General features: G+C 48.7%; 1 protein-coding gene across 1 annotated transcript in view; it reads right to left on the minus strand.

Annotated features, from left to right (window-relative positions):
* mus301 (mutagen-sensitive 301) overlaps positions 1-12,506 on the minus strand; it is a 50,995-nt gene that overhangs the window by 748 nt on the left and 37,741 nt on the right. The window contains exon 18 of the mRNA XM_065441727.1: positions 2,058-2,192. Coding sequence (XP_065297799.1) covers positions 2,058-2,192 — 135 coding nt within the window. The remainder of the gene's footprint in view (positions 1-2,057; positions 2,193-12,506) is intronic.

Consider the following 12,506-nt stretch of genomic DNA (forward strand, 5'->3'; position numbering starts at 1 on the left):
GATTACTATCCTACTGTTTCCTTTCTGCCGAACTGCTAGCGGGTTTGCTTAGTTGCCATAGATCTTTTGCTGCGCAAAAGACTGGAATATAGGTGTTCTGTACTTTGTAAGAGCTCGTAGCAAAGCTCTATTATTGCTTGTGACTGACCCTGTGGTCTGTTGCAAAACATTCAGCTTTAAACATTTGTATGCTGTCGGTGTAGTTGCCGTCACATGGCTCGGCACATTGATTAAAATGTGCATCCATTGATTTATTCTTGATAAGTTAGCCTATGAGTTGGGGTAGATAAGGTGCGAGAAACTTGCTATGCCAGGAAGCAGCTCTATTTGTCAGTTCTGTAACGAGCTGTACTCACTCTTGCCAACATTCCGGGTTTGAAATAATTTCTTTGGAGGCTAGTGATTCAACGCTGGTGGATGAGTAAAATTTTAGTCCCTGGGGAAAGCTGTTCATTACGAATGGCTGGCAACACAGGCAGACCTTATGTAGCAGCAGTTTGTGAACTTGATCATACAGATTAATTTCATTTCTTAATATGCCAGTCACTATGTTTGCAGCAAACTGCAGCACACGTCTTCCCTCTACCGCTCCACATTTTACAGCATGAATGGAGCACAGTGCATTGGCGAACACCGTTGTTTTTCTAACAGCTGAGTACCCAGATGCAGATGTAACAGCTGAGTACCCAGATGTAGTTGTAATGGCTTTGTATTGTGCAGCACGCTGCCGAAAGCGCCATCTCGTTCCTCCAGAGCAAACTGCTCCACGAAAAGGTCAATACAAGCTTTCAAATTTTAGTTCTTGCTAGCATTCACCTATGAGCCAAGCCACATGCTGAGTTATTAATCCACCTTGAAAAGTGTGGTATAATGTGCATCTATGGTACAGTCGAAGACCAATAATTCGGGCTCCACGGGGAATGTAACTAAGTCCGAACTATCGAATGTCCGAGAAAATGAATGTATCCAGAAGAGATAACTTCATTTATGTTTTAAGGCTCCTGTGCACGAAACAAGTGGTCGATGCATTCCACTTGCGTGCAACCAAGTCCGCGTGTATTTCTGCCAGTTTTGAGTTTTGCTGATGCAAGGACTCCAAAGGCTCAAGCACATGGCACTTTATCCCCCAAGTCAGAGTCACTGTTTGACAGTGGGAGAGCTTGCTCAATTATTTCATCATTCAGTTCGGCACATGACGAAGCCATGCTGTCGAGGTCTGCTAAGTCTTCAAATCTAATGGGAGCAGAAATCAGCATACCGCAACCTAGCAGGTCATCAATGATGTCTGCGTTTGAGCTCGTTGCGGTAGGCGGCAGTTCAGCCTTTTCAGTTGCGGAGTCAGGCTCATTCGGACTGCAAGGGCACCGTTTGTGCCACTTGACGCAGCCTATCTATATTTTCACGAGAAAGGCTTCTTAGAGCCAGCAGAGTGCTGTCTGGAACATAAACTAAATAAACAAGCACAGCATCACAGAACGCTGTCCGCAAGCCAAACTCAACGAATAGAATGGCGATAGCGGCCATGCACAGGGGTGCCAGAAAAGGATGTGATGATCACGATGTTTATGCGACCTCACAATTCAGGCAAAGCCTCCAAGATCGACAGTTGCAGTTAAATCTCAAAGGCGTAGAGCGGCAACCAAGACAAGGCCTCGGAGATTACCGTCTAGCGTGTAATCTCTGAAGCCATACTTGATGTCTCCTCAAGCTTGGCAAAGGAGATAATGGCGGCAGAGTTGGCGCACGCTACAGCCACGGAGGTAGTTCGGATAATCAAATGTAGAGCTGGTGGTTGTCTGAAATATTGGTCGTCTTTGCACATTGGTGGTGCCGGCATGTGCGGATTATCGGTCGGCTACTGTAGTGCCATATGAACCCTTGAAATACAATTTATGGTGTCTTATGTAGCTGCAAATGGCTTCAGCATGGTACCAAACTCTGTCCTCAAAGCTAATATTCTTGCAATGAGGCTCATCTTTTCTCACTTGATGCTTCCGTGTAAAGTGTGTGGAGTCACCACAAAACATTACTTATTTGACAAAGTGCATTTTACGTACCTTGGCTGCATCGACAATCTGACGGGCTTGCCTACGTGAAATAGGGCCCACTTTCTCGGCCAGCTCCTTTGGATCGGCACAGGCTACATCCATTATAGAACGAAATCCTGCCTTGTGAAGCTGCCTGGCACGGCCCTAAAAGGAGGAGAGCATAGATTTTCTGCAACATTCGAGCTGTTCAGACTCGTTGGGCTTGGGATTTCAATGTGCATATACAGTAGAACCTCGTTTATACTTTGTGGAAAAATCCATGAGTAAATATGTGCAAACCGGGAAAACGTACGATCCGAAGTAGCTAAAAAAATTTGACAGGCTCAACTATTCTTGACATCTATGTAATGCAAAACGGCATGTGGATTGTCGCGGCACAATGCGCCGACGCGCATTGAGCTGGTGGTGCTTCAGTGGCCCGAGATGCGTTTTGTTGTTTTCCTATTGCGTGGAGCTTTAAGAGGGCAACAGGAAGCCGAAGCGAAATGGAGCTGGTGGGCGACGCCAGATGCCGCCAAAGCGAAATGTGATGCCCACACCGAGCCACATGCAGCAGGGAATGGTGGCGCTTTTGGACTATCTACTAAAAGAACGCAGAATGCTACAAATGGCACTGCGCGCTGTAAAACAGATAGGTGAAGATGCTTATCGCAATAGGTTGGGTGGCGATAGCTGTGAATGCGGCTTGCGACGACCTGGCTTGGGATTTCCTGGCACCGAAATAAGAAACTGTGCGCGCCGTATTTTTCATGTGAGATGGGCTGCAATATACCATTCTCAATCACGCGAGCCTTGCGCCTTTTCTCATTCACATAGTATTTAATGGCTGGAAATCGTATATGATCACAAGGACCTGCGTGCATGTGTCATTTTTTTCGCCATATGCGACCGCCCAGGGTCGATTTTTTTATTACAGATTCCAATTATTCTTAGGGACTTATTTCGAAAAAAATTTACCGTAATTTTTCTAGGGTGACTGTAAAGTGAGAAAAAAATATCTTGTGTTAGTATATATGTCCTCTTCATTCATGAATAACAACAATAAAAAAAGGAAATAAACTTATAAGAATAAAAAATTTGATGCATTGTTATACACATAGTTCAAGGCTTTGAAAATGCGCACACGAGAATATTGCACAACACTCAAATGTTCCTGCTCTTACACTAACAGTATGTACATCCATAGCGTAATCGAACTGTGTAGGTGCGCGCACTCAAGAAAACTGTGTGGTTGTGTGCCATCAAAAAAGCAAAACCTGTGACAAACTTCCGCTAACCAACATCTTATCGCCAACCAGAAGCAATTAGTTTTCTCGAGTGTTAAAAAGAAAAAAGCAACAAAAACGCATGCACGGTGGCATCCTTCCTATGCGCACCCCTGTGAGCACTAAACGAGCGAGGAACAAGTGGTCACCCTTTGAGCAATTAGTAAGAAGATAGCCATCAGCTTTGCAAACACAAGAAGGCGAAACCGCCCATGGAACAAAAACCAAACCACCGCACCGCCGCCTGCGTGCCAATGCGCGAGCGGGCGCGCATTGACACACGACACACACGACACACACGACACACATTGACACATAGACACACGGGAGCAAACTAGCTCTAAAACAAACCATGCAACGAAAACAAAGAGGGAGAGGCGTGTGAAAAAAAATTCCCTTTATTCCCACATAGTGGCAGCAGAAAAACTTGGGAAATTGGCGAGCTTTTTAAATGTACAGACAGCGCCATAAATAAACGGCATCGACCATTTTTGGACTTGTTCGCGGCACAGTATATTTATGTCATTGACCCTCAAAGGGTTAAAAGCGTGCACTACGCTACAGATGGCACCACACGCTGTGAAACAGATAGGCGAAGATGCTTATTGCAATAGGATTGGCTGTGATAGCTGTGAATGCAGTGTGCGACGACCCCAGAGAAGATTTGCTGCTACCGAAATGAGAAACTAAGTGCCCGCCGTTGTGAGACAGGCGGGTAAGTATTCTGGTGAAGCTGCTGTGGCGGGCAGCTATATACTGTTCTCAATCACAGGCTACTTGTGCATTTTCTTGTTTACATATGCTCTAAAGGCCGTATCTGTATCATACGATGGCAGTTTGGCAACGATGGCAGTTTGGCAACAGGGAACGTGTGTACCAGTAAAAAATGTGCATAACTTTATTGGGTCATTTTTCATGTCTTTGATTGCGAACGTTGGTGCTGGGAAAACAATGCATAACGAGAACAATCAACGAAGTTTTACTGTAATCATAGTTTCTCCACGTGCACTATTTCATTCTTTTAAATGATTCCTGAAGAACACCACTGGAACAACCTGCAAGACTGCCTCGAAAGCTGACATCGAGAGAGCATAACAAATGTTATGAGCTGAGAAACATCCTCCTGGTTACAGTTAAATCCTGCTACAACGAAATTGATAAGGCATGCAAGAAATGTCATTGTCACGAAAATTCATTGTCGTAATATAATCAAATCCATAGGGGACACGTGACTCGCTGGTGCAAAAAGCAAGCTTCAATTCCAAAAATCGGACAGCTTAGCTTGTTTGCGCTTCTTGCCAAGCGATGGCATAACACAACTCTCGCATGCCACCAGCAGAGCCATTGCCTCATCGTCATCCTGGGACCCCACGCAGCACCTGATTGTATTGAATGCGTCCATGACACACGATGTACAGTCGCCGACCGTTTATTTGGACCTCATGGGGACTGCAGAAATGTCCGAATAAACAGGTGTCCGAAAAAGCAGATTAAGAAAAAAAAACAGAAATCCTTTATTTCCACGCACTTATTTGGGCTCGGCAGTAGGCTTGAAGAAATCGTGAATGTGCCGTTGCACGCTGTTCTGTTTATGCGCAATCAGATAAGCCTGAGTCTCGGAGAGGGTCGTACGGTTACTATAGGCGGCTGAAAGCACATTCACTGCTTGTACACGCTCCGCATGCGACAGCAGCGTAGCACATGGTGCGTTATCTTCCAACTCAGAGTCATCGTCTGGCGGTGCAGCAGAAACCTGATGAATGACCTCGCTGTCGTCGAGTTCTGCGCATGTCAGTACAGCAGTGTCAGCACCTGTGAAACTGTCAAATGAGACGGTGTCCGGAATCGCAATGCAACCACTGCGCAGGTCTCGGCAGAACATTTTCGGCGTCAGTAGGGAGCACATCGGAAGGCTACAAATCCTAGGGCTCCCGGCACCCACTTGCCGGAATGCCCCAGCGCAGTCTGCGCGGGCACTGTCGGAGCCATTAGACACTTGACGCGATGTTTCCGTACGCCGCGTTGGATCACCGCAACCTCAACACAGCACACAACGCAAACGTCACCACGCCGTAATGCTGACACCAGTCGCACAAATGAAAAACGTGGCCTACTCGCAGCGTCATGCACGAAGAAACAAATCAGCTGCTGGATTGTCTTGACATGGCTTACTAAGCTGAGACCGGAACTGCTGTAGCCACGAACCAGGCAGAAATGATGAGGGATTTGCAGTAGCGCCACTTTGTGGGGCAGCAAAGAGGCTCCGTTCAAAACAAAAATGGCGTTCTGCAAGTTGAACCATGCACTAGTCAGAGTCGGTGTATGGTGCTCTCAATTGAGTTGGCTCAAGGAGTGTCCGAAAAATCAGATGAGAGGTTGCAAGGTGTCCGAACTTTCGGCAGTTGTTATACATTATGGTTTATGGGGAGAATGGCGGTTCCACGAAGCAGACCGAATAATCGAGCATGTCCGAATTTTCGGAGTCTGAAAAATCAGTTAGCGACTGTAGTTGGTGGTCCGGGCTCACGTTGCATGGCTGCTTCATCTTCGTCCGACGAAACAGTCTTCCCGGACGCTCTTAAGGATTTCTTGGTCTGCCTATTCTTTGTGCACCACCACACACGAGTCGGCTTGGATGTACTCATTGGGCGGGCACATCTCCACTTTTCAGCAGGAATACCCATGCGGCTGCAAATTCATCAGACAGTGACCCGTCCCCATTGCTACCTTAGTTCTCAGAGTCGAAGTCTCGGCAGCCTGTGCATTGAACCAAGCATGACGGAAGCAGTTGCAGATTATGGTGCTTCTTCTTGCGCACCACGAAGCGGCAACCATTTGGAGCGCCATAACGAGGTCCACTTTTGTTTCGCGGCCCAACTGCACGTTCAGAAGCAGCCTTTGAATAAGGCACTCATAGTAGGCCCATTTTGGCACTCTGAATGAACCCTTGGTTGAGGGGTCGAATGATAGAGGTGCAGTTCGGTAGGAAAAACTTTAACGGCACCTTTTCCAGCTCAGCATCCTCTATGATGCGGGCGGAACAATTGTCTAAAAGTAGACAAACTTTTTAATTTTCGTAGAGTGGTTCAAAGGCTTCCACCCACTCTCCGAAAATAGCCCAAGTCATCCTAGCACGAGTGTTAGCTACGTACTTCAAGGGAAGGCTCCAATTTCCTTTGAAGCAGCGTGGTTTGCCACTTTTTCCGATGAGCAAAAGTGGCCACTTGTCAGAACCATCCATATCAGCACACAGGAGCACGGTCATTGTCTTCTTACTGTGCTTGCCGCCGTGGCAGCGCAACCCCATAAAATCCAGAGTCCTGGTGGGCAGCATTTTGTAGAAAAGCCCGGTCTCTTGGCATTATAAATATCTGATGGTGCATAGCCTTTCGGGATGCCTGCAAGGCTGGCTGACATCCGCACAGTGGCGCCGCCACTATCCACCAAAGTGGCTTCACCGCACAAAATTTTGCCGATGATACTGTGGAACGACTTGAATCGGTTAACCTATGCTGACCTTAAAGTCATATATTCCTAGCATGCAGGCATAATCCAGCGCCTTCTGCCGCACAATATCACCGCTATGAAAGATTTTCTTGGCCCTGTTGTGCCATTACCACAAGCCCGGATTCCGAATCTGCAAGATGCAGAATCTATCCTGCGAGCGCCATAATTCTGCCTTCACAAGTCAAGATGCTGCGCCTTCGTGCGGGAGAAGCCTCGGCGAAGCAGCGTGTTTAAACGTGTCCGCGTGTGCCCGACAGCCCGGCGCCGCACCTCCCTTGCCTGGAGGTCACCGCGCGCGCGAACTTTGAACCGGGTGGCCAGCGCGGTCGCTGGTTGGACCCCTCGGACGACCGTCGTGTGCTGACTTTGTATTGGGCCGGTTGAGTGACAATGGGCCTCGGGGATTATAAAAGCAGAGACACGCCGCTCGAAAACAGGATCCGCCGACCCCACCTGGAGAGAGGGTCGCTCCCGACTGGGGTGAGATGTGTCACGCGTTTTCGCCGGACGCCGTCGTGCGAGAACAGTCGCGTTTGTGTGAGCTCTCGGCCCCAGTGCCGATCCGTTTATGTCCTGTATGATAACCTGTATATAATGTATAAAGTCCCTTTTGTTATTCTCATCGACGCCAGGCTCGGAGTCTTCGCTACCAACGCTCTGTCACGAAACGGGTGAAGAGCGCTACGGGACCACAAAGCCGTAATCGTGGTGCAGCGGTTGAAGTTCGTAACACTGGATGGCAGCTACGGGATTGACCGGCATCAGCTACCTCGGCGCGGTGAGTGCCTGAAGTTAACCTCAAACACCAGACTTTCTCTGACACAGGTTATAGTAGCTTAGGGAAGGATTTGGTGTTGCATTGTGATAACCTTGTGTGTTTCAAGCCTAGTAAGAGTGTTTTGAAAACCAGGGGATGCTGAGGGGGTAAACAGGGCAGTGTGTGATATACTTGCATATGTCTTACTAGTAGTGTTATAGTAGCGTACGGCAGGTATATTCATAAAGGGTAAACAGCAGGAGGACAGTGTGAACGATGGAGAAGTACAAGGTGAAGGAACTTCTCGAAATTTGTGAGGAGTTGGGCATTGAGTTGGGCTCAACCAAAAGAAAGAATGCGATCCTTGAGGTCATGAGGACCGGGGACGTAACGGCTGAGGAAGCCGCTGAGGCCTGGGCGGATATCAATGAACGTCGGGAAAGGGAGGAGAAGGAACGTTGCGAGCAGGAAAGGAGAGAACAGCAACGTCGCGAGGAGGAAAAGGAACTTCGCGAGGAGGAAAAGGAGGAAAGGAGAGAGAGGGAGCGACGTGAGCACGAGCTTAAAATGAAAGAGTTGGAGATCCGAAATAACTCGCCGGCGCCTAGTCTCACTTCTAATGTTCCAAGAATACGCGATCAACTTCCACCCTTTGTCGTCGGAGAGGATATGGCCAAATACCTCGTGAAATTTGAGCACGTGTGCGAACGGAATAGCATTGAGCGATCCCTTTGGGCACAGAATCTGTTAGCCTTGCTTCCTGGGGAGGCATCAGACGTAATAACTTGCTTATCGAAAGAGGCGTTTGAGAGCTACAGTGATGTGAAGGAAGCGCTACTGCGGAAGTACAAATTGTCGCCCGAAGCTTTCCGGCAGAGGTTCCGGTATGCAAAAAAGGGTAAAGAGTCGAATGTTGACTTCGCGTTTCGTCTAAAAGCCGACCTGGTGGAATGGCTGAAGGGCGAAGAGGTTTACGACGACCGCGACAAAATTGTCGAATGCATCGCGTTGGAGCAGTTCTACCGTTGCATTGATGAGGATGTCCGGCTCTGGCTGCAAGATAGGCTAAAGGAGGTTAAGCTAAACAAGGCAGCAGAGTTAGCGGAAGAGTATTACACCCGCCGCAGCTTGCACAGCAAGGCAGTGCGCATAGAAAAAGCAGATAGAAGAGATGGGTTTTACGGGAAGCCCGACGAACGGAAGGAAATCACGCGTCGCGAGTTTCGGGACGACGAATCCCTTACCAAAGAAACTGTAAGGGAAGGACAGAATGCATCTCAGAATGATGACGATGGTCCGAAACAGCGAGACGAAATGACGCGTTCTTTTGAAAAACGGAAACCGTTAACCTGCTACAATTGCAAAAAGCAAGGGCACATCGCTGCAAGCTGCCCAGAGAGAATTGCTTTTGCAACGATACAGGAAACTCACAAGAACATACGTCTATTGGAGCCCTATGTGCAGGAAATTAAGGTAAACGGCAAGAAGTGCCGAGCACTGCGGGACTCTGCAGCAACTATGGACGTTGTTCACCCGTCTTTCGTCTCCTCGAGTGATTTTACGGGAGAGTGCGTTAGGATACGGCAAGTGGCCGAGAGGGAGAGTGTCTGTTTACCGATCGCAACGGTTAGCATTGAAGGAGAATTTGGGAAACTTAACACCGAAGCCGCTGTGTCAGCCGCCCTCCCGGAGCAATTTTCCTACCTCTTCTCAAATAGCTCGGAGCAGTTGCTGAGGGATCACGGCAAATCATTCTTTGCCGACGTGGCGTACATGGCCCCCACGCGATCCAAAGCGCGCCCGCTGTCGAGGGAACTTGACTTAGCGTCGGTGAGCGAAAAGCGGTGCGGCGCACGGACCGATCACGGTAACTTGAGTGGCGAGCAGTCACGGGAGAGGCAGAGCTCGGAGGCTGGCCTAGACGAGCGGGTCCTGGAAGTGAGTGGGAGTGACGCGTGCAGTGCTAGCCGCGATATAGACTCGACGCCGCAATTAGGCGACGCGGGCTCCGCACTCGCTCCGGTTTCCGCCAGCCGGCAGGAGCAGGCTGCTGTTGAAAGAAAAAGTCTGATTCGCGAACAACAGGAAGATTGTTCACTAGCCGATCTGAGGAAGAGCGTCAAACGGGGAGTGAAAGAAAAGGGGGTTTCATTTGGCAAGGAATCTGGCTTATTGTACCGCCGCTACACGGATAAGCAGGGTCGCAAATATAAGCAGCTTCGGATTCCGCGAAAATATCGCCGGGAAAAATGAATGACCTCATTTGCTTCCTCAGAAGTATGTTTTCGGTCCAAAGCGATTTCAAGGGGACCATTCTATTTGTAATTAATTTTGCTGATTATTAATTGTTTCTATTTTGGTGTGTTGTTCATTTGAAAACTGATTGTTTGAGCCTTGTGTGCTAGATCGTACACCTGCCTCTTGTTGCAGCGGGAGAAAAAAGGGGAAAACAATTTAGTTAGGTTGATTTGAATTATGGCCTTGTCTGGTGTTTGACGGGAGACAGAGGGCACTTGTTCGTGTTGGGTGTTGCCTTTTGCCGGTCGGTTTTGCAAGCTGCAGAACGACTAAGCGGGACCAGTGGCGAGAGGCAAGGTCTTAGGAACGACCCGAGCGGAGCTGGTCAAGGTGCCTTGGCGACGACGTGGTGAGCAGAGCTCCTGTCCTGACGAGTCGGACCTGGGCACGTGAAGTTACCTGGCGTCCCGACAATGGACGTGAATTTGGACGAGCCTGACGAACGTGCGCGCCTGGCATCCGAGCCACGTGGAGGCAGCTCGTCTTCCCGGCGCCTTATCTGAGGGCGGGGATGCTGTTGTGCCATTACCACAAGCCCGGATTCCGAATCTGCAAGATGCAGAATCTATCCTGCGAGCGCCATAATTCTGCCTTCACAAGTCAAGATGCTGCGCCTTCGTGCGGGAGAAGCCTCGGCGAAGCAGCGTGTTTAAACGTGTCCGCGTGTGCCCGACAGCCCGGCGCCGCACCTCCCTTGCCTGGAGGTCACCGCGCGCGCGAACTTTGAACCGGGTGGCCAGCGCGGTCGCTGGTTGGACCCCTCGGACGACCGTCGTGTGCTGACTTTGTATTGGGCCGGTTGAGTGACAATGGGCCTCGGGGATTATAAAAGCAGAGACACGCCGCTCGAAAACAGGATCCGCCGACCCCACCTGGAGAGAGGGTCGCTCCCGACTGGGGTGAGATGTGTCACGCGTTTTCGCCGGACGCCGTCGTGCGAGAACAGTCGCGTTTGTGTGAGCTCTCGGCCCCAGTGCCGATCCGTTTATGTCCTGTATGATAACCTGTATATAATGTATAAAGTCCCTTTTGTTATTCTCATCGACGCCAGGCTCGGAGTCTTCGCTACCAACGCTCTGTCACGAAACGGGTGAAGAGCGCTACGGGACCACAAAGCCGTAATCGTGGTGCAGCGGTTGAAGTTCGTAACAGCCCGCGTCTCAACAGACCAGGTGTAAACTACCTTGTCCAAGGCCCTCTGCACCAGCTGAGTCACTTTCTTGTGCTTCAGTGATGCCCTGAAGCTAGAGATTTGGCTATAGCATCCTTGCTCTTCAATATTGTCGAAAGAGAGCTCGCCGGAATTCCAAATTCTTCAGCGATGACCGATATTTTCTTTCCAGGTCAGCCTGGGCCATAACTAGAGCCTTTTCTTCTAGCAACAAAAACTTGCACTTCTTTGTCAGCCGCAACATGCTTCAGTTGACAGTCCAACAGCTCTGACAGACAATGACCTAATGGTCATTGTCAAGTGTGTGTCGCCCAAACGCTTCGTTGCACCCTACTGGGATTTGACCTCGCAACCGTACTTCATATAGTAATTGGTGTTGTATACCAGAGCTATTCTCACGAAACTCTTTAGAAAATGAATAATTAGAAATACTACAAAAATAACATTATTGCATGTATGTTTTCTGTATGCGCACCATTTTCCTAACCAATATGACCCGAATAGCTTCCTCAGAGCTCCTATGCTCCTTCATAAGAGCACGTTTCATCGCCATCACCAATGCAGCATGGTGGCTTCTGTTTTGCTTACGTTGCGTCATGGCCCAAGCAGCTCCAGTTTGTGCATTTTTTTCTTATGCTATCAAGGTCGATGGTTTGCCAAAGCATGAAACAACAGTTTTAGGGGTTTCTATGAGCTACAGTTTAAATAATTTTGCTCATGTCTGCTCTGTAAAAACTTTGTTGAAGTGAAAATGTGTCCATGAAGTAGTTTGTTTTGGAGGGAATTTCTATGCCTTATGTCCCATGGGACATTGACGGGGAGTGAAAAAAATCTTCGTAGCAGCGAAAATTTCGTTGAAGTGGACTTTGTTTTGCCGGAACTCGACTGTTAGACTGCAGCTTGCTATATAGCTTTCTCTTACTCCAATGAACCTCGAAAGACAATAGTACCTGCGTCATAACCAATATTAGTTACTGTATTTACACGATTGTAAGTCGACCCACTTTTTAAAATTTCAAAATCTGAAGTAGGGGGGTCGACTTACAATCGAAACCAAAACATGGCACCACCAAAAAAAGCGAGACTAATGGGAGCTACGATGTAGTTACAACTCTATGCTTGCTCTATCGCCCTACCCGTAAATTTTCGCTATCCCACGTGTTTGTTTGCTTTTCGGAAGGGTTTTTCAACATTTTTGAGAGTTTTGCAGTGCACACAACACTCACGGGGGAGTGTCGGTAGTTGATGGAAGCGCCGCTGTTCCATTCGCGGCGGCACCCTCAGAACGGTGGCACTTGCGGGGAGTATCGATAGTTCATGGAAGAGCAGACACCACTCACGAGTTTTTCTCCATAGTTTGACCAAAGACATTGGTTTGACGCATTTGACTTGACTGCGGGCTACGTGCTACTTCCATGCTTCTTCAGTCGTCATGAGTGCTCCAGGCCCACTACTGTATT

This window comes from Dermacentor albipictus, chromosome 3 (genome assembly GCF_038994185.2).
Source record: "Dermacentor albipictus isolate Rhodes 1998 colony chromosome 3, USDA_Dalb.pri_finalv2, whole genome shotgun sequence".
Classification (NCBI taxonomy): domain Eukaryota; kingdom Metazoa; phylum Arthropoda; class Arachnida; order Ixodida; family Ixodidae; genus Dermacentor; species Dermacentor albipictus.